Here is a 23,641-nt window from a genome sequence, read left to right on the forward strand (position 1 = left end):
TTCCCGTCCGATAAGAAGTAAAAGAAGACGTACACTTTAAACTCATTGTTGGTACATTTTATGTCTGCGCATTACAGGAATTCTGTAGCATATTATTGTCAGAAGAATTGTGTTAAAGCTATTCAGTAGACTGGATTGTTGGGCTCTGTACATTCCTGTGTGTTTCTGTGGATGTATTGTAAGTTCCAAGGAAAATTAAAGGGGTTATCTTGTTAATTTGGATAGTTGCCTTTGTCTAGTCCCTACTGGGATAAATGGATTTCCCTTCTAAGCATCTGCTCTATCAAGCACATTTGTTATCAATTTGTCCCATCGAAGAAATCACTAAAGTTCTCCATGTCGACTCATTCGTACTTTATATAATCTCACACCTTCATACTGTGGTCTTACGCCATATTTTTTTGTATATTTTATTTGTGTATATATATATGTATATATTCTTTCCTCTTTCCCTTTATATCTCTACTCTTTGTTCCCTGCTCTCTTTCTTCTGGAAACTTCTCTCATCGGGTGGCAACGAACTGGTTATAAGACAAAGAAAAAGGGATAGCCTGCAGGGGCTAAAAGAGTGATAGACTGGCCACAGTTTTGGGCCGAGACGACGAGCTGTGAGGACATGTTTAGCGAGGTCTCCAGGAATTTCGCGCCGACGGGAGCACGAAGGAGGCAGAAAACCGAACGTTACGGGAATCTAGAGAAAAACTCTAGAAACCTGATACAAAGGTTTTTTTGGAAGTCTATCGGAAGAACACAGAGTAGAAAATTCGAACATTACGATCGTTGAATCTCGTATCGTCCAAGAAGGCCTGAGTTGTAGCCACCATCACGAGTTCACTAGCTAAGTTTGGGTACCCGTTCTTGTCTTGTTCTGTCCTATTTTCTACATCTTCTCTTTCCCTCTCTAGCATAAGTAGTTTTAAGTAATTAGTTATAAGTTTCTTTTTCGCCCCCCTTCTGTAACGCGTCGCGTACATCAATTCTTTTGTCGCGAGTTTTTCGACTACGATTCTGCCGAGTTTTAAGTGATTTTGTAAAAGGAGTGTCGGAATACAAACGTGTATCGAGAATCCTGTATAATTTAACAAACGCGGGTGAAAATTAAAATAAAGTTGTTAAAATTTCCTTTATCCTCTCGTCGGACTTATTTTTCACCACGTGCGTTTTACAACAATACCTACACAAGGAACTGTCTAAGCTATTGAGAACATCCCAAAACTGGGAAAGTACAGTGATCAATCAAAAATGACCCCCCTAAGATTTTTACATTTTTGGACTTGGGAATTTTGAAATGTCAAGAAATGCAAAAAAATTTTGGAGATTTTTATGTGTATAGAATGTTAGTGTGTGTGGGGGGGACACGATTCTGTTTAATACTTTTAAGCTTAATAACTCTTGTGCTTTTTTATCAAAAATGTCTGAAATTTTGCAAGAAGGTTTGTGTATTAAGGAGATTAATGCTATTAAATTTTGGTAATTAAAGGCCAAACAAGTGGGGAGATAAAGGAAGTTGCATGTCATATCTTGAATGAAATCAGACTTAATGAAGATTTTACCCATTATTAATATTTACAATTTTTATAAAACTCATCTCTACACTCAAAATTGAGCATTTTGCCATTTTATAACAATTAATAACTCAAAAAGATTTTTTAATAAAATCTCATAATAGATGGTACTACACACAATTCTAACCTTTCCTGGGAAATTACACATTTTATTGCTGAATTTTTTTTTATAGAGAAAAGGAAAATTTCTATAAATTCCTTTTTCATATTACTTTTTCAAAGTGATTTTCCATAAGTGAGAATGGGGCTTTAATAGAGACAAAGTTATTCAGTGACTGCTTCTAGAGCGATTTTAATACTCTAATTAATTGTTTACTTCAGTCTCTGTAATTATCAAAATGTTAATCAATTCATTTTTGAATACTTGGTATCAATTAATTTAAATATACAGTATATGTATATTTTTATTTTTTATATCATAAAAATCTTACTGCTATATTTTTAATTTTTTCTTGTTTTCAATGCAGGTATAATTGTTAACAAAGGATTGAAATCCATTGTCTATAAACATTTTCATTTGATTGTAAAATAAATTAAAAAAGATAGTTAGTTACTAGTGTGGCTTTATTAAGCCTTGTTATTTATTTTTCTTTTCTTTACTTTCCTTATACCATCTTCCTGCGATAAAAACTGTACTTCTGGCTTCTGTTTACTTACCCACACTGTAGTTAGTTGACCCATGTGGTCTGAACTGTAATAAAACAAAAGCAGGTGACACCCGATCGGTCGAGGGTCTACTGGCAGAGGAGAGAGGGAGATTGGAAAGAAAGGAAGGAAGATTTTTCGGGGAGAGAGGAAAGCAGGATAAGCACGTAACAAAGACAATTATTAAGGAACAGATCTGAGGTTTTTTTATTATTATTGCCAGTCACCCTTTTGAACTTTTCATTCTGACAATTCCTGTATAATTCTTATCAATCTTGTCTTGCTCTAGGGCCCTTTACTTTGTAAATTTAGTTAAACTATAGTTAAGCTAGACATAAGTTAGAATAAGTCCTTTGTTTTGTTGGTACGTGGGGATTCAATTGGTGATATTGTTACGGGTGGTCCCAAGTGTCTTTGTATTTTCTTAGTTAGTAAGTGTGTACAATTGTTTCTTTGGAAACTATCGGTGTTAACTGTAATTAATAAACTTTTTTAAATTTTTATCAAAGCCGAGCGATTCTCAGGATTCTGTTATTTATTACTCGGCTCCGTACATGACCAATCGACAGCACTGGATTACATTCATTGTTTTTATAAATTACATTTGTTTCTTGTTCTTAAGAACTCAATTCTTGGAAACTCATGTAGATTCTGCCAATGGTTAATTCCATCAAAGACTAATCTTTAATGGAATTAACAAGGACCTTGATCTGTATGTTCTCTTGTGACATAATCTTTGTTTCTCTGATAAAGTTCAAAATCATTCTCAGAACATAGTTTGGAACACTTTCTGTTAAACCTAGAGGCAATTTTACTTATTTGTCTAAGTGTGAAATCTTAGTTTTCTGCTTTATTTGAGTTAAATTACATTCTTCATGCCTGAAAACCTTTTGTTTTCACATTGTACATGTTTTCAGCTAATAGTAAAAATTAACGTAGAAAATTTCTTTGATCCAAAGAATTTTTTCCATTTTGGACAGGTTTTACTGTATAATATTATATGTAACAGAAACAATATGTTACCCAATATGGTGGTTGTTGTTGTAGTACTTGCACTGCTATCTTTAAGGATTCGCTTTTCCAAATATTGTATAACAGATTTGGTTGATCTTTGAAGTGTATGGCAGCATTAACAAATTTCTTCATTGGAATAAAAGCAGCCTAAAAGAATATATATATTTAAAATGTACAAGTGATTCATTAATTAATTTATACAAACAAAGAAAAGCAGCTCAATAAGTAATTTTTGATAGTTAATTTGAGCCTGTAAAGTTTTAAAGAATTAAGTTATATGCATATATAACTAACTCATCATAAAATATTAACAAAAATAAATAATCCAATAGGTACAGTGGTGGCATGGAACTTGAATTCAATTCATCCCTAGGGGGCATTCAAGTTCTAAAGCAATTTTTCCATAAAGAATAATGTAAAAAGAATTAATCCATTCCCAAACCCAAAAAATACCCATTTTAATTTTAAAAATCCTAATTTAAGTTAAAATAACATAAGTAAATGCCCTAATTAATGCATAAAACAATGAAAATAATGATAATGATAAATTAAAAACGATGAAAAAGTAAATAATGCAATAAAATAAAAATGTTGTATTATAAATTGATTTGAATGATTTGTTTTTCTTCAGAATTGTACACACAGTTGATTTTGGCATCCCAAATATGATTGTGAGATCATATATGCACACCACTCTTATGCTTAGTGATGAGTCCTTTTTTACAACTATTGCTCTTTCAAGCTTTCTCTGAGGTTTCATAGCCTCAACACTCTTCTTAGGCACCACGATGAATGCACATTATTAAAAAAACACCAAAACAAAGCAGCAAATAAAAAAAAAGTTACGTGAGAATGCTTTTGTAACAAGAGCAGGAGTTGAACTAAATGTGGCTGGGTTAGTTAACGTATGTCCCAAACTTGTATCAACAGATTTAGATGAGTAATGGATTTTCATTATCTTAGCCCAAATAAAAATCAACCCAATCTGGCAACATGCCACATCATTTGTACCCAGATAGATATCATACACCATACAGTATGGCTGTCTTTGTTTGTATTACAAATTGCTCAACCTCTGGAGCATTCAAGTTCCAAAGTACTGTTATAGTCGTATTAATGAATAATATTTGGGAATGGTGAATTATGTGAAATAGAATCACACCTGGCTCATTTATTTACAAAAATCAAAATATTAATCATTCATGTAACACATATATTGAAAACTACATTTGATGCATGACAATAATATACAGAATTTTATATGATGCCACAATAAAGTTTTAATATGATATGGCTGCCAATTAACTAAATTTTGATTTTTTGCTTGGTTTCAAAATTTATTGGCACCAACCTGTATTTGAAAAATATATTAATATCATGTAGATTGCCCAGGATCTGATGACATCTGGATTTCTTGCAACCTGAACCACTGATATTACCTGTATCTTCTCTTTAGATTATTTTTTGTTTCCAGTTTCAGTTTAACAAGAGAAAAAATATTTGTTAATTAATTTATTAATTTTATTTCATTCTAGATTTCCACATAGCGAGATAAAATATGTTTACAAAAAATTATTTTTAGTATGTATAAATTCATTTTAAAAAACTTATAATGAAAGAGATGGTCAAAGTATTTACTTTTTCTACAAAAATAATAACTGTAGTGTCAAATACAAAAATAATAACTTTATTGTAGTGTCTCGGATATACCAGAATATACCAAGTCTGTTGAAAGGGTAATGTAATGAGGACTTCACGAAATTTAGATGAACAGAACATAGTCAGGTTTATTAAAAACACACAGCCATGGACTACAGCTGGTATCTTTGGCTTATATATAAGTACTATCATGATCAATTAGTACAGTTACTTAACAAAGAGAACAATGCCGATCTGAGTATTAAGGTGAATTTGAATTTTAAATAATTACATTTATATACAGGATGACAAACACATGCTGTTGCATTTCTTCTCGGTTACTTTTGTAGACGATTGTCCCATTCAACACACAGCAGTCTGTTGATCAAAACGTGATCACCATGTATCTGCTAAATTCTCTAACTAGCTGTACCCGGCCACGCGTTGCTGTGGCTCAAATTGTATCTATTATAAATGTATAACACTCCCCACGGGGGGGATTTTCGAAAAATCCCTTCTTAGTGTACATTCTTTTGATGTACCCTATTAAAACGCAATCAAAAATGCAAAAATCCGCATCTAAAATAGAATAATAGAAGACCAGTTCTTCACGGTAAGTCTTAATCCTGTCTCTCTCCCCCATGGGGGGAATTTCGACATCTATATAATATAAAAACACATACATATTCAAATGCAACATTGTGTCAAAATTTCAAAGCAATCGGTTAAGAACTTTCCAAAATTTAAGATTCTGAACAAACGAACACCTACATTTTTATTTATATAGATAAATAATAGCTTACTAAAGTCCTTTAGCGACTCTTGAGTATGATCCACATGTCTTATACTTCTATATGATGATTTTGTAAAGACGGATTCAGATTACGTTGCCTCAATCGAACTGTTCATTCTTCAGCCATTCTCTCCAAAGTCCACCACATTATACTTTCTCTTTTCCTTGTCCAGACAGGAGCATGGAAGCCAGAAAAAAAGTCCTCAAACACATGAAGCAATTGAATTTATATCTCCTGCCATCTGGGACTGCCATTTTAGTATGTGACCATTTTAGCTTGTTCCATGCTAAAATGGAATGCCATTTTAGCATTTGCCCATTTAGCATGTGACCGATCTGAATCTGCTAATTGGTCCAAAGGACCACTCAGCAGATTCAGATCGGTCCAACAAAGAATAGGTGACACCAGGAAGCCAGACAGAAAACAATGCAAAATATTATACAAAAAGTAGAATCCGATACAAAATTAACGGAAACCTGCTTATATACTAGAATAACATAGAAACATACAAAAAAACAATATATAACACAGTAGCATAGCTCTACATTATCATCTAATAACTATCATCCATAAGATAAATACAGTGGTACACCTCATACTTCAAACAACTCTAACTTCAAATGATAAATTCGACAAAAATTCACTTCAAAGTTTGAACTGTGCACACAGTGAAAAATGCACTGGAAATGTAAAATAAGCTTCTGAACAAAGAATATGTTAGACTTGGCACTTTATCAGAAAGATTAGTAAAAAGGCAGTTGGACTAGCTTAACCAGTTATGTAACAAAGGAACAAAGAGTGCACAAAGATTACACATAGCCTTGACTCACAGAAGGTCAGCGCTGAAAAGGGGAGAGTGAAATGAGGTCACCTTCCCCGAGGGGTCAACAGTGCCACCAACCAGGGCCGGATTATCGAATAGGCAAAGTAGACAAATGTCTAGGGCCCGTAATTCGGAGGCGCCCGGCTTCAGTGCAGAAGATTTCTCTGTTTCGACTTCGAAACTCAAATCGAAATTTGATAGGACAGAAAAGGCTGTATTCAACAACTCTTACTAAGCTCTGCTCGATTAGCCATTACCTAAAAGAAGAAAAAAAAAAAGGTCAACAGCCACCCCCGTGTGTCAGAAGTAATGTACGCCACGGGATCTCTCGCGCCATCTAGAAATATTCCTAGGGCCGCGTCTCGTGGTAGTACTGATGTATGGATGGTTATGATTTATTTTCTAAATCTACACTTATATGTCGCGACATCGCATATTCAATATAGCGTTTAAGTTGCTCGAGTGCGAAGATATTACAATTCAATAGTGTTTTATAAAAGAGTTAAAAAGTTATGGGTGACACCACGGTATCCGCACCGGGTGTCACCCATACTAGCTATGCTAATGTCACATTATATAAGATTTGTTTAGATGCAACTTATTTAAATGGGGCCCCAATTTAAATTTTGTCTAGGGCCCTCTAGAGGCTTAATCCGGTGCTGCCACCAACCTTTTATCATGTCAGAAGAACATCTACAAAACATCGCGATCGTTGATTCCAACAGAATACAATCTCAAATTCGCAATAATGTGTTAAATTTCACAACCATTATAATTAAATCACACATCTATGTTAAGTAATGACAGAAGATAAAAATATGCAAAAACATTTTGTTCAATCCAATGTAACCTTTATTTATTAATAACCATGGTATCCAAGAAATGTGCGAATGCAACAAAGTCTAAGAGGAAGGTTGTAATAATGATGATTGAGATGATAAAAGAACTGATCACGAAGAATGAAAGCAGTACACGTATGGTGGCTCTGGCTGCCATATTTAAGATGCCGAAGTTGATAGTGTGTGATCAGTAAATGTAATTTTCATTTTATTATACAATATTTATGTATTTTATTTATTGCTTTCGTGTTTTAATTTATTATTAGGGCAATGAATTGAGTTATTTTTACTTAAATTATGTGTATTTGCTGTTTTTAAGTTTATCAAAATCGGTTTTGTTTAGGATCAGGAAATGGATTAATTTGCTTTCCATTATTTCTAATGAGAAAAATTTGAAGTACGATGCACCACTGTATTCAAAAATTAATAAATAATAATGAAACTATCTGATGGTATCTAAGAATAAATTCTGTTTTGTATTAACAGTAAGAACAGCTATCCAAAATCTTAGTCTGAAATTTCTGGAATTTTCTATACTTTTATAGTACAACACTTAACACAGAAATGACTCTAACTTGAGCACTGGGGTGAAATCAACACCCTCTGGAACCTGTAACTGGAACGTAACGTGTATATATTGTATATTGCAGATGACAAATGTACAACATTTATTTCAAAAACAAAAAATAGTTTATTCAAGAAAAGAATTGCCTTTACACCTTCTTCAATTGATTGGGCAGATCACAGATTCTGTTGAATAAAACTCAGGCTGTTTTGACTCAAAGAACTCTGCAAGTGCAATTTTCACCTCCTCATCACTGGCAAACTGCTTTCCATCCAAGAAGTGTTGCATGGAGTGGAAGAAATGGTAGTTGAATGGGCTATATGGAAGGTGAGGGAAAACCTCCCAGCTGAGATCAAGCAACTTCTGTCAGGTCAACCTTGGCACATCTAGTCTCATATAGTTATGAAGAAAGTGTACAATATTTATCTGTGACAACTTAGTATGGATAGCATCAGCTAAACACTGTAGCTGAGCACAGTGTTTTTTGGAATTTATAGCTGTATTTCATAGAAGCATTTCCTGATAGAGTGGTTCATAAATATCCCACCAAATACACAGCACAACCTCTTGCTGATGTAATTCCAGTTTTGGCATGACCTTTTGCACTTTAAGTTGACATACTGGCACACTTTTTATCTCCTGTAACGATGGTTTTATACAAAATTGATAATTGTAAAGTGGAATGTGCGAAATGGGTCACAAGAAAGTGTTGGCAAACTTGGCATATTTAGAAAGTTGGTATGACCACACAAAATATCTTCTTACTTATGATTGTGCATCTTAACAGCCTTCATTTACATACCTCACAAGAAACTTCTATATTCCATCTGTAGGAAAATAATCTAGAAAATTCCAGAAACTTTTGCATCAACCCAATATATAAAATATTTGAAAAATTTTGATAACATAATAATTAATTTTTAATTAAAATATTTTTATGGCTGTCTTTCATCTTATTAAAAAAACCATTAAAAATATTAAACAATATTTCAAATTTCTAAATGTTTATCTTTACCTCTCTATTGTGTATAATCACAATACCTCAACTTTTGTCTTACATATGGCTTCAGTGACTAATTTACGTCTTGTCAAAAGTCCAAATAATCCAAGTGATTCTGTTACAGTTTTATACTCTTCAAAATATCCATTACTTGTAAAATATAAATGTGAATCTGAATTTTGTAGAACCTCTGATTTCTCTTTTTCTTTATTTGCAGTTCCTGTAACCTACATAGAAAATAATTCTTATTTCATATATTTCAATGTAGTTCTCTTTAATCTTAAAGTCAGAAATTCTAACACAGTAGATAACTCTATCCATGATTAGAATGAGCATATCAGTTATCTGTGTAATCAAAATTAGCATGTTCTAAAACATACAAGTAATTATATTAAAAATACATGTATGTATTCATAAAAAAGCTAGGTATTTTTAATGTGAATAATGCATCGATCCTTTTAATTGAATATACTGGTAGGTAAATTAAAAACACCTATAAAAGTTTATTATAATCAGAATTTTGGTTATACTTTTCATTATTTTTAAGTAAATAGGCATTTTAAGCTGTCTTTTCTTGCTATTAGCTTCAACATTTGGCTCAAAACATGCAATTATTATCAGTCCTATCCAGTGTTTTAAATATTAAACATTAACAATTTCAATGTTAGACAGCATAGTTGTTTAAATTGCTAGCAATTGTTGCTTCAATTACATGCTGGATAAATTATTATTAAGAATAATAACTACAATCTTCAAATTATATATTTTTTAATTGTTTTAACACTTTTTTAGTGTCAGAGTCTATAAAACTAAAATTTCTACTAATTGTAATTGTATTGTAGTGCTCCGCTACTATATTATTTAGTTTCTGTAAATTTCGTTTTTTTTTTTTTTTTTGTATCGGGGTTTGTCATTTCCTTGTACTATTGTGGCGCCACCATCACGTGTCGCCTTTAGGCTGGTATGTTTTGATTGGCCAATAGGAATCACGTGTCTACTATGTGCCCGGATGGAGGGAATTATAAAAGGAGGCGTCCTTGTGTGAAAGACACCTTTTTCCTTCCTCGAGGCTTCTTGGAGTGTTCCCGACTAGAGAGGAGTGAGTGGTCTCCACGTGAGGACAAGGTCGACGTGAGAATAAGGACAGGAAGGATTGTTAAAAAAAAAAATAAAAGGCGAGTAAATTGTAACACGTATTATTGTGAAGAGTGATAAACCCTAATATAAAGTTATTATATATTGTCGTATAAAAGGGTTCTTCTGTATATATAATTGTAATTTTTTTCCTTCCTAGTTAGATTAGAAATTAAGTTAAGTAAATCTGTATCTGTGTATGTTAAACATTAGAATTATTAAAATAAATTGTTTATTAGTTGCTTAATTTGTGAAGTCCTCGATCATTTCTTATCCTAACTATTCGGGTTTTCGTTTCGGCATTCCCGACACTACAATGGCGTCCGCGACAGGATATTCGTCCGGATAAGAAAAACCTTGTAAGAGGACTGCGTGGATTGTCATATATTGTTTGTGTACGACCCGGGTAAGGACAAAGAGGGTACCGTTGTCCTTATTATTAATATAAAAAAAAAATATATATATATATATATTTTTTGTATACTTAGTATAGTTAGCGTGTAATGGAAGAGCAGGTTTCAAGCGGTTCCCAACTACCTGTTGTGTCGAAAGAGTGTAATGTCCCGATCGTGACGGGATTCATGGGGATGATCCCATGTTTCACTAACACGCCAGGCGATGTATTGGATGTGAAGAGATTTTTCAAAACCGTTGAAAATGTGGCGAGCTTAGCCAACTGGGAGGAACAAGTGAAGATAAATGTCGTTCAGGCTAGGCTTAAAGGTGAGCCACTATCTGTATTTTTTGATTTAAGAGAGCAGGGTATCGAAAGTTACTGTGAATTAAAGGAGGCCCTCGTAAAGTGTTTCTCTAAGAAGGAGTGTGAACAGGATTTATTTAACTTGGTCTTAAAGGTTGTGCAAAAACGGGGTGAAAAGGTATGCGAATACGGAATTCGCGTGAAATCGTTGTTTTCTAGAGCTGTCACGCGTAATCCAAATCTTGAAGTGCTTAAGGACAACTCCGTCAAGGAAAGTTTCATGAAAGGGCTGATCTCTGAATTAAGGAAACCTGTAATGCAAGCGCGGCCCAAAACGCTAGATGAAGCCATCGGCTTGGCGGAAAGTGAAGAGGAAATCGAGGCCGAATGTGGAAGGAGGGCACACATTAGTGAAGTTTGTATAAACGCGGATAGGGAGATTAGTTGTGTAAGGAATGACCCGAGAATCGATAACTTAGAACTTCAGATTAAGAAATTAAATGAATCCTTAAATTCTCTTTGCGAATTGGTTAATGAAAGTAAGAGTCGGGTAGACGATAGAAGGGAAACGAGAAAATGTTATGCTTGTGGTGACCAAGGACATTTGGCAAAATTTTGTAAAAAACGCAAGGATTTAAACTAAAACACGGTCATTTTTATGGTCGGGAAATTGACCGTTGTATCCAACTTATACTGACCAGTCACATGGAAATTACAGAACGCGGTTTACCTATTATCATAGTTAAGTTACTTGAAAGGGAGGTAAGAGGCCTGATAGACACTGGGGCAGAGAGAACGGTTATAAGGAAGGAATGTGCAAATTGGGTTAGGTTAAAGGATGAGAAGTACATTTCGAATAGCGAATCGCGTATAAGCGGCATGTCAGGGGCAGTCATCTTTAGTAATGAGGCCATTATTGTTAAACTAAAACATAAGGGTTGTAATATCGAGGTCCCAAGTATTGAATTCCCCGAAGGTGCTAGTTATGATCTGATCATAGGTATGGATATCATTAGTCAAAACCTGAGGATTTTAACCCAAATCATACCCGTGATAGAGTCGAGCGAGATAAGGTCGAACCATAATGCCCAAATAAATATAAACGAGAACCTTGAACCTGGACACTGTATGTGGAAATTAGACCACCTTGATGATAGTATTAAAAAAAAGGTGCTAGGAATTGTTAACAAATATCCTGATGCGGTAGCAGAAACTATCAAGGATCTTTCTGGGGCATGGAAGTATGTGCATAATGTAAGGCTCAGTTCGGATCGGCCTATAAATACTAGGCAGTATAGAATTCCATATAGCTACTTGCCTGCTTTAAAGAAGAAGGTGGGGGAGATGGTACAGGCAGGCATTTGTGAAGAGAGCTCCTCATCTTGGAATTCTCCTCTTCATGTTGTACCGAAGGAATCGGGGGACATCAGGCTTACTCTGGATTTGCGCAAAATCAATGCTATCACTGAGCCGCAATTATTCCCTATGGCCCGTATTGATGATATATTGTCACAGTTGGAGGGTAATTGTTTCTTTTCGGTACTTGATTTAAAATCTGGTTATTTCCAGATTCCCCTGGATCCATCCATAAGACATGTTTTTGCCTTCTCGACCCCGTGGGGCAAATATCAATTGTGTAGAATGCCCCAGGGCGGGAAGAATAGCGGGCGCTATTTCCAGTTCGTGATGACTAAGATTCTTGCCAGGTTCATTGGTAACAGTTGTTACGTTTTTCAGGATGACGTTGTATTATTCTCGAGGAGCCTGGACGATCATTTCAAATTATTAGAACAGGTCATTAAGACACTAAGAGACGAGGGGCTAAAACTGAATCCGGGGAAGTGCCAATTGTTAGCTGAGGAAGTTAAATATTTAGGGCACGTAATTAATAAGATGGGGATAACACCTGACCCTCAGAATATAAGCTCGATAATTAACATCAAAACCCCTACCAGTATAAAGGAAGTACGCAGTTTCTTGGGAATGATAGGTTTTTTTAGAAACTTTATCCCTTCGTTTTCCGAATTGGCCTCCCCACTCACTGAATTAACTAAGAAAGGAAGAAGATTTATATGGGACGAACAATGTAAAAAAAATTTTGAGAGATTGAAGGCTGCTATTTCCAAATCCCCGATCATGGCTCACCCAGACTTTAATAAGGAGTTTTATTTACATGCTGATGCGTCTGATCTAGCGGCCGCTGCCGTATTAGAACAGAAAACGAAGGACGGTTTTTCACCTATTGGCTTTTATAGTAAAAAGTTTCAAGGCGCTGAGCACAACTACTCTACTATAGAAAAGGAGTGTTTAGCCATATTGTTAGCTTTAAGGCATTTCAAACATTTAGTTCTTGGCCAGAAAACGGTAATTTTGTCGGATCATAAACCCTTGATATTTATGAATAATATCCAAAATGGTAGTAGGAGATTATCGAGGTGGATAATGGAACTGTCGGATTATGATATCGAAATTCGGCACATAAAAGGGGTGGACAACAAGGTAGCAGATTTCCTCTCGCGTAATGTTAACGGTGTTAACCACTTCGATATTGATGCTCCAGGAAACAAGATACCTAATAAGGACGAGATCTGTGAGTCTCAAGACAAGGATAGTATATTTGGTCCAATAAAAAGGGATCTATTACGGGATGTGAATTCAAAAAAAAATTTTGATGGTTATAGTTTGGTTAACGGTTGCTTGTACAAGGGTTTGTATATGAAGGCTCGTAATAGCCATGTTGATAGGATTTGTGTGGGGGATAATCTAGCCAAGAGGTTAATTCGGGCTGTCCACGAAGACCAGCTTTCCGGGCACTGGGGGGTGTTGAAGACAATAAAGAATTTGGAAAGAAATTATTTCATACGGAACATGAGGCAGAGAGTAGAAGAGGTGGTAAGAGAATGTAGTAACTGCCAAAGGTACAACATTCACAAAGGAAAAGCACCTCTCCAAAAAAATGAAAGTGCTAGCACCCCCTTTCGAAAAATTGCTATGGACATAATTGGTCCAATAAGTCCCACAAAAAAGGGGAATCGGTTCATCCTCGTGGTCATAGACGTGTGCACACGCTTCATTGAGGCATACCCACTTAAAGACCAGACTGCGTGGTCGATTTGCAACAAGCTTTTTGATGAAGTCATATGCAGGTATGGTGTCCCAGAAATAATAATGTCTGATCGAGGGGCAAATTTCTTGTCTGATCTTTTCAATGATTGTTGTAAGTGGCTGAGTATACGGAGAAACATCACTACCGCGTATCGCCCATGCGCCAATGGGATGTGCGAGCGTGCGAATAAGTCCCTTGTGGAGATGATATCCAAGGCTAATCACGAAACGGATGTTGAATGGGATGACCTCATTCCCCCCTCCTGTTTCGCTTATAATAGTACGTATCATTCCGCCGTTGATGATTCTCCTGCCTTCCTATTGTTTGGCACTGATCCGCGCACCCCAGCGTCTGATTATGCTCCGGATCCCATAACTATTGATGAGCGGCGGTTGTTTATTCTTTCAAAGTTGCGGGCTATACGTGAATTTGCGGAAAAACACGCGGATTCACGCCAACAGAGTAACCGTAGTAATGTTAATAAAGGACGTAAGTTGTTGAAATTTAAGGAAGGGCAGAAGGTGTGGGTCAGAAGGAAGGGTGTCAAGAGAAAAAAGTTCTCTCCGAACTATTTCGGCCCATTCCGTATTATAAAGGCCCTAAATCAAACCACTTATAGGATCGAGGGTTGCGAAAGGAAGGATGTAGATACGGTCCACATTGATAGATTGAAGCCTTGTTACGGTTGGGAAAGGCCAGAGAGAAAAAGGCCCTCACGGGCGAGTAAGGTAGTCGAAGTTGAGTCTGAGGCCGAAGATGATGATCCGGACTTGCGCATAATAACTAGACGCGGAGTTGGGGCTTGTACAAAAGACTCCAGTAAGTCACTTGACGATGAGGATGTGGTGACAGCCCAACGCCCTAAACCTTATAATCTCAGGGGGAAGAAGGTTGATTATCGGAAACTACATTCCGGTTTATGTCTTGATGGGGGAGATGTGTAGTGCTCCGCTACTATATTATTTAGTTTCTGTAAATTTCGTTTTTTTTTTTTTTTTTGTATCGGGGTTTGTCATGTCCTTGTACTATTGTGGCGCCACCATCACGTGTCGCCTTTAGGCTGGTATGTTTTGATTGGCCAATAGGAATCACGTGTCTACTATGTGCCCGGATGGAGGGAATTATAAAAGGAGGCGTCCTTGTGTGAAAGACACCTTTTTCCTTCCTCGAGGCTTCTTGGAGTGTTCCCGACTAGAGAGGAGTGAGTGGTCTCCACGTGAGGACAAGGTCGACGTGAGAATAAGGACAGGAAGGATTGTTAAAAAAAAAAATAAAAGGCGAGTAAATTGTAACACGTATTATTGTGAAGAGTGATAAACCCTAATATAAAGTTATTATATATTGTCGTATAAAAGGGTTCTTCTGTATATATAATTGTAATTTTTTTCCTTCCTAGTTAGATTAGAAATTAAGTTAAGTAAATCTGTATCTGTGTATGTTAAACATTAGAATTATTAAAATAAATTGTTTATTAGTTGCTTAATTTGTGAAGTCCTCGATCATTTCTTATCCTAACTATTCGGGTTTTCGTTTCGGCATTTCCCGACACTACAGTATTTATTAAGCTCCACTTAAATTGTTATCAGCTGATTATCCCAATCATCAACTATAGATTGAGTCAAAACAAAGTGATTAATAATATAGCCAATTCTTCCTGCACTACTTCTTTTTTACTACACCGATGAGTTCTCGAAAACATTCGTAACGGTCTGTTTATTAGAAGACACACACCGGTAACAGGTTCAGTGGTATGTTTGTTTACTTTACTCCGATGTAGTATCACTGTTGTTTTTTAACAGAACAGACAAAAAGATCACTGGCAAAAACAAAGTGCAGAAAGTTATTGCAAAAGTTTTCTGAAAAGTTTTTCACTTTAGATTATAAATTACTTCACTCTCTCACACTCGACAATTAACAGTAATGGCAGATTTTATGCTGGTGATGTTTCTTCTATACCTGCTGATGTAGAGGTTTTCCGAGAAAAATAAATTTGAAGGCAAAGTTTTCATTTGCGACTGCAAAGGGATCAAAAGGACTGAGTTAAGCCCAAATCAGAAAATCAAGTTTTGCTATCAATGTCCAACAATATTTAAATGAATATATATGATATCACCTGATTACTTACATTTGAATTCACAAACAGAAAATGTCTTATGGCTAGATCAAGCAAGTTTCCACTACATCAAAACTCTACTGGATTAACTGTGACAATAAAACATCACTTTTGTCAGAAAGGAGGACAACCTTGCAAACATGCCAGAAGTTAGGGCAATCAAAGATTTTTGGGTAATTTTCTAATGTAGCTATTTATGAAAAGGGATGAAAGGCAAAAAAAATATGGATGTGCTGATCAATTGCATAAAGTACTGTCTGCAAAATGTGAACTAAAGTCTTGTACAGAAACTTATCTGAACTGATTGTTTGACAATGGGGACTTATAAAATTACAAAAATAAAAGATAATGTACCACTTTCTACCACTTTTTTCTGAATCTGTATAAGTTCCCATTGTCAGTTTTGTTACATCTGGAAACACTTAATAAAAGGCTTACTTGCATGTTCTCCAAATAATATACAAAGTTTGTTTGTGTATTATTCTCTTCTATAGCTAACTGCATCATTGCTAATTCAATTTATCATAGACAAATCAAAAGAATCATCTATTAATATTTAAAATTTCTAATGGAAAAATTTGATATTATTGAAATATGTAAAAATAATCATATGAAATGAGATTAACACTAATCTTAAATAATATAAATCCAATAATGTGCAATACAATTTTTGTAAACTATGCTTTTATTGAAGCATAGTTTACAAAATTTCTTTTTGTAGGAAGAGGTGCATGTTTTTGTTTATCAGTACTACAGTTGTCATTTGCTACGGAGAACCGGTAGAAAAAACTAGGCGTGGGGAGAGAAAAAGGGGAGGAAAAAGGCAACCTAGCGATCATGAAATAGAGGATGAAGAGGAGGGTCAAGATGGGAGATGGAACAGGAGATTGAGGAGCAGTGATGTTAGGGTAAAGGGTGTTGGCAACGACGTTCCGCAGGGGAATAGCGATGACGAAGGCATAAGCAAGCGACCGTACAACCTAAGGCATCGTGAGATTGACTTCCGTAGGCTACACTACGGTAGTTAATCGTCTCCGAGGGGAGATATGTAGCGCTTCGCCGCTATTAATTATATGTATATATTTATGTATTTTTTTTTTGTTCGATTGTTCTATTTATATGTTTGTTTTTTCGTTTATGTCGCGTCGCGTATATGTTGTTGTATCGGGTTTTAGATGTAACGCACGGCCATTTTGTTGTGTACCGTACCGTCTGTTGTCGTCATTGCTGTGCCGTGGTTTTTGATTGGCTATTTGGAGGGTCACGTGGGAGGAAAAGAAAAAGCTCCCGGATGGTGGGAGATATAAAGGGATGACTTCCACGTGTCGAGGCATTTTTCATTCTTCTCTTTCGTGGATCGGGGATCTGGAGCGGTGACGAGACGAGAGAAAGGATTCGAAGCAGAGCAGCCGATCAGGAAGAAAAAGAAAAGACAAGAACCAGCGAGAAGAATCTCATTTCGTAACTACGTGTCCCACGAAATACGGCGACGGTATCTACCATCTTGTAAATGTTTGTATAGTTTTTTTAAGGTTTAATCGCGTATTAGTTTTAGTCTCGCGATTAATTACTGTTGTAATCTTAGTGTTATTGTCATCCTTAATTTTGTTAAGAACGCTGTTTGCCTGTTTAAATCAGGCGATCAATTCCCCCTTTTTGTGTGTGTAATTAATAAACCTTTGTTTGTTTATCTATACGCTTCTACCGACTATTCATTTCCACTTCCTTTCATACCCGCAAACCACGTGCTTGCGGAGTCCACATTGGCGTCCGCGACAGGATATAGAATAGTCGGTTTAGCGTACATCCCCTCATTTCATTTTCGTTCTGTCCGTCGCACATTCCAGGCCCTACTATTTGTATAACGTATTCGTCGCTGCGCTGCACATCTTCGGTTTTGAAAATTTTTTTTTTCTCTTTCCTTATGGAAAGCCATACTGTAGTATCATCCGGATTGGCAATGGAGGGGATCAGTAACGTCCCTATTGTTACCGGGTTCATGGGGATGATCCCATGCTTTACGAATTCGCCAGGCGATGTTTTGGATATATGTCGCTTCTTTCAAACGGTGGAAAACGTGGCGTCTCTCGCAGGTTGGGAGGAGCAAGTCAAAGTAACCGTGGTTCAGGCCAGGCTTAAGGGTGAACCACTGTCGGTGTTTTTTGACCTAAGGGACCAAGGCATCACGAGTTACGACGAAATAAAGAGGGGTCTCATTAAATGCTTCGATCGGAGGGACAAAGAACAAGATCCTTTCAGTCAAGTCCTAAAAATAGCCCAAAAGAGAGGAGAGAAAGTCTGTGAGTACGGAATCCGCATAAGGTCCTTGTTCTCGCGCGCCGTGGCTCGTAACAGTAACTTGGCCACGCTCCGGGATAACGCTGTGAAAGAGTGTTTTTTGAGAGGTTTGGCCACTGACATCCGGAGGCAGGTAATGCAAAAACATCCGGACACCTTGGACCAAGCGATATGTAGGGCAGAGGAAGAGGAAGAGATTGAGGCGGCTTGCGGAAAAGGGAAAATAATGAGCGAGGTGTGCACGAATTCAGAACATAAGGTTTCGTCCTCTGAGAAAGAGGATGGCGTGAACAGCCGTATTGCAGAGCTCGAGGGTCAAATACGGGCATTGACGGAGTCGGTCGCATCGTTAACAGAATGTATGAAGGGAAATGGGAATCCCGATAGAAAGTGGAGCAATGAGAGAAGATGCTATGCTTGCGGGGAGAAGGGGCACCTGGCTAGACAGTGCAATAAGCGTAGGCATTTAAACTAATGGAGGGCCATTTGGGAGGTCAGACAGATGGCCAGAGCGTGAGATTGGAACTGACCACGAGGATCCAATTATCCAGACGCGGGTTACCGACAATCGAAGGTCTAATATTAGGTACCATGGTTACTTGCCTAGTCGACACGGGCGCGGAAAGGACCGTTATTAGAGACGAGCTAGCTGAAAATATAAGAAAACAGAATAGAAACTGGGTTGTGTTTAATGATTCCTGTATAAGCGGAATGTCAGGTGCTCTCCTGAGAAGTGATGAGGCTGTAATTATCGATTGTAGATTCGAGAACGGGTGTAGGGTATGTGTTAAGGCTCCTAGTTTGAGTTTTCCAAAGGGGACGGACTATGACTTAATTTTCGGCATGGATGTTATTTGCCAACACCCAGAGCTGCTGACTGGCATCAGAGTAGTTGTGAATAGTACGAACCTGAGGGGAAGTGGGGATTTCTCCATTAATATAAACACTGAGCTAGGTGATAAGACGGAGTTATGGAAGTTGGATCACCTTGAGGAGAAGGTTAAGGAAAGGGTGATCGATGTGTTAAAAAGGTATCCAAACGCTGTGGCTAACGAAGTTTCAGAGTTATCGGGGACCAAAGATCACGTGCACTCCCTTGAATTGACGTCTGAGTGTCCGATAAAAGTTAAGCAATACCGTATCCCATACAGCTACTTGCCTGCCCTCAAAAGACAAATTAATGACCTCCTGAAGGCGGGAATTTGCGAGGAGAGCACGTCAGAGTGGAACTCCCCGATACACGTCGTTCCGAAGGACTCTGGCGAGCTCCGCGTCACTCTGGATCTGAGGAAGGTAAACGAAATAACGAAAACGCAGGTTTTTCCGATGGCTAGGATCGATGACATATTGTCTCAGCTTAATGGGAATAAATATTTTTCGGTTCTAGACCTTAAGGCGGGTTATTTTCAGATCCCCTTGGATCCCAGGGTAAGGCATGTTTTCGCGTTCTCCACACCTTGGGGCAAATACCAACTTTGCCGGATGCCTCAAGGGGGTAAGAACAGTGGGAGATTTTTTCAATATGTCATGACGAAAATCCTGGCTAAGTTCGTAGGGAACTCTTGCTTCGTCTTTCAAGACGACATCGTTTTGTTTTCCCAAACATTAGAGGACCACCTTGATTTGTTCGATCGCGTCATCAGCACCCTGAATAGCGAAGGCCTTAAACTTAACCCAAAAAAATGCCAGATATTAGCTGAAGAAGTAAGTTATCTAGGGCACATAATTAGTAGGGAGGGAGTACGTCCGGACCCGAGTAACATCGAATCCATAAGAATGGTGAGGGCGCCCCAGAGCGTGAAAGGTGTCCGCAGTTTCCTTGGCGCGGTAGGGTTTTTTCGAAATTTTATACCATCCTTTGCTGACCTGGCCGCACCGCTTACCGAGTTAACAAAGAAGGGAAAAAAATTTGTGTGGGGTCTGGAGTGCCAGCAAGGGTTCGAAAAGTTGAAGGAAGCCATCGCCACACCGCCATTATTAGCACACCCTAATTTTAATGAACCCTTTTTCTTACACACCGATGCTTCTAAGATAGCGGCTGCTGCAGTGCTAGAGCAACGCAGAGAAGGGGGCTTAGTACCGATCGGCTACTTCAGTAAGAGGTTTCAGGGGGCTGAACTTAATTACTCGACCATAGAAAAGGAGTGTTTGGCCATAATCATGGCCCTGAGGCATTTTAAGTTTTTAATCTTGGGGCAAAGGACAATAATTCTCTCCGATCACAAGCCTTTGGTCTTTCTTAGTAACATCAAAAACGGAAGCAATCGCTTAATCAGATGGGTGATGGAGCTCATGGATTATGACATCGAGGTGCAGCACGTTAAGGGCGTGAATAATAATGTGGCGGACTTTTTGTCAAGGAACGTTAATGGGGTATATCACGTTGAGGTAGGGGCCACGAAATTTGTTATCCCTGATAGGTACGAAATACGTTTGTCGCAAGACAGAGACGAATTTTTTGGACCTATTAAACGGGATTTAATGAGAACTCCTGATGGTAACGGCATAAGGAGTAAGATGCCACAGTATATAGTAGTGGACGAATGCCTATATAGGCAAAGTTATTTCAGGGCGCGCGATCAGTATCACAACCAGGTCTGCGTGGGGGAAGACATTTCCAAGGAGTTAATCAAGGCTATTCATAATAATAATCTGTCGGGGCATTGGGGAGTACGGAAGACGATGATGAGCATCGAAAAGCATTATTATGTCAGAAACCTAAAGGATAAAGTAGAGGAAGTGGTTAGGACCTGTGAAAAGTGTCAGAGGCACAATATTCATAAGGGAAAGGCCCCATTTCAGGAGAATGAGGTGGCTAATGCCCCTTTTCAGAAGATCGCCGTCGACATCATAGGTCCCCTTAATACGACGAGTCAAGGGAATAGCTTTATCCTTGTGATGATCGATATTTTCACGAGATTTGTAGAGATTCACCCCTTAAGAGATCAAACTGCGTGGTCGGTTAGCAATGCTATCTTTAACTCAATAATCTGTCGTTATGGTGCACCCGAAACTATTATCTCGGATAGGGGGACGAATTTTCTTTCGTCCCTGTTCTCCGATTGTTGTAAGTGGCTTGGGATCAAGAGAAACATTACTACAGCCTACAGACCGTGTTCAAACGGGTTATGTGAAAGAGTTAACAAGTCGCTAATAGAGATGATATCAAAGTCCTCGGAGAGAGGAGGGGCGGAATGGGATGAGATGATTTATCCGGCCTGCTTCGCTTATAATAATTCGCACCACTTGGCAATTGGCGAGTCGCCTGCATTCCTGTTATATGGAATAGATCCCCGCATTCCAAATTTCGAACAACACGTCGATGAAAGCACGACTGACGAGCGTAGGACGTTTCTCATCACAAAACTTCGTGCTCTAAGGGAGTCGGCAGGGAAACGCGCTACCAAATTTAACGAGAAAAGAAGAGAATACGGGAGTAAGGGGCGAAAATTGGAGAAGTTTTTAGTAGGACAAAAGGTCTGGGTGAGAAAGAAGGGGGGAAAGAAAAATAAATTCGCGGATAAATACAAAGGACCCTTCCGCATCATTAGAGTCGTGAACCCGACTACGTATTGCGTAGAAGGGTGTAACTTCAAAGACAGGGAGACTGTCCATGTTGACCGTATAAAGATGTGCTACGGAGAACCGGTAGAAAAAACTAGGCGTGGGGAGAGAAAAAGGGGAGGAAAAAGGCAACCTAGCGATCATGAAATAGAGGATGAAGAGGAGGGTCAAGATGGGAGATGGAACAGGAGATTGAGGAGCAGTGATGTTAGGGTAAAGGGTGTTGGTAACGACGTTCCGCAGGGGAATAGCGCTGACGAAGGCATAAGCAAGCGACCGTACAACCTAAGGCATCGTGAGATTGACTTCCGTAGGCTACACTACGGTAGTTAATCGTCTCCGAGGGGAGATATGTAGCGCTTCGCCGCTATTAATTATATGTATATATTTATGTATTTTTTTTTTGTTCGATTGTTCTATTTATATGTTTGTTTTTTCGTTTATGTCGCGTCGCGTATATGTTGTTGTATCGGGTTTTAGATGTAACGCACGGCCATTTTGTTGTGTACCGTACCGTCTGTTGTCGTCATTGCTGTGCCGTGGTTTTTGATTGGCTATTTGGAGGGTCACGTGGGAGGAAAAGAAAAAGCTCCCGGATGGTGGGAGATATAAAGGGATGACTTCCACGTGTCGAGGCATTTTTTCATTCTTCTGTTTCGTGGATCGGGGATCTGGAGCGGTGAAGAGACGAGAGAAAGGATTCGAAGCAGAGCAGCCGATCAGGAAGAAAAAAAAAAGGACAAGAACCAGCGAGAAGAATCTCACTTCGTAACTACGTGTCCCACGAAATACGGCGACGGTATCTACCATCTTGTAAATGTTTGTATAGTTTTTTTAAGGTTTAATCGCGTATTAGTTTTAGTCTCGCGATTAATTACTGTTGTAATCTTAGTGTTATTGTCATCCTTAATTTTGTTAAGAACGCTGTTTGCCTGTTTAAATCAGGCGATCAACTCCCCCTTTTTGTGTGTGTAATTAATAAACCTTTGTTTGTTTATCTATACGCTTCTACCGACTATTCATTTCCACTTCCTTTCATACCCGCAAACCACGTGCTTGCGGAGTCTACATCATCATTGGACTACAATTTGAAAAAATTGTAGACCTATAAATTCCCACTGTTGCCTGTCTATCCTTCCTTAATCTCAAGAATGGAGTTAGATATATGAAAGCTAAGACCAGATATAGAAAGATTAGGGCAGGAGGCCCGATTAACTATATGCAAACTTCCGATGCAAACCAGAAGTCATGTTATTTCAATTCAAAAATTTTCCTGAAAGAAGTTAGATAGATGACTGGCACAACTCTATTGCTAACAGGAAAAATATGATTTATACAGGCAAGACACTACGAATTTGAGGTAGAGAGCATATATTTTAAATTAAATTAATTAAAAAAATATTATTAAAAATTACAGCATGGCATTGTGACAATTTCACAATAAACAATCGCTCGTATATTACAAAATTCTATTTCATATTTATTATATCTTACCCGATAAGAAATACTAATAAAAATATTTTAAAAATTTTACCTTGACTAATCCAGAACTAATAACATAAACTCCTAAGCTGATGGTATTTAATTTACATAAAATAGTTCCAGGAGGATATTCTTTAAATTGTATATGATTCTGAAATAAACATAACATTTTAAAAGTGTTATGTTATTCATCAATCATAAAAATAAGAAAATGTTTTTAGCTTAAAGAAACTAGAACTTGTAAAATTAAATTATGTATAGTTATATTCAAAAACTAGTATACTTACATATAAGCTACCCAAGAATATCTAGACTAAATAATAAAGACTAAAATATTCAATACCATATTTTCTTCCTTTTA

General features: G+C 37.4%; 1 protein-coding gene across 5 annotated transcripts in view; it reads right to left on the reverse strand.

Annotated features, from left to right (window-relative positions):
* LOC136980015 (sperm-specific sodium:proton exchanger-like) overlaps positions 1–23,641 on the reverse strand; it is a 127,376-nt gene that overhangs the window by 25,827 nt on the left and 77,908 nt on the right. For all 5 annotated transcript variants that reach the window (XM_067276061.1, XM_067276060.1, XM_067276059.1 and 2 more), the window contains 3 exons: positions 23,333–23,431; positions 8,925–9,110; positions 3,234–3,371 (listed from right to left, as the gene is read on the reverse strand). In XM_067276061.1, coding sequence (XP_067132162.1) covers positions 3,234–3,371; positions 8,925–9,110; positions 23,333–23,431 — 423 coding nt within the window. The remainder of the gene's footprint in view (positions 1–3,233; positions 3,372–8,924; positions 9,111–23,332; positions 23,432–23,641) is intronic.

The sequence above is a fragment of the Centruroides vittatus genome, unplaced genomic scaffold (assembly GCF_030686945.1).
Source record: "Centruroides vittatus isolate TY-2023 unplaced genomic scaffold, ASM3068694v2 contig_658, whole genome shotgun sequence".
NCBI classification, from domain to species: domain Eukaryota; kingdom Metazoa; phylum Arthropoda; class Arachnida; order Scorpiones; family Buthidae; genus Centruroides; species Centruroides vittatus.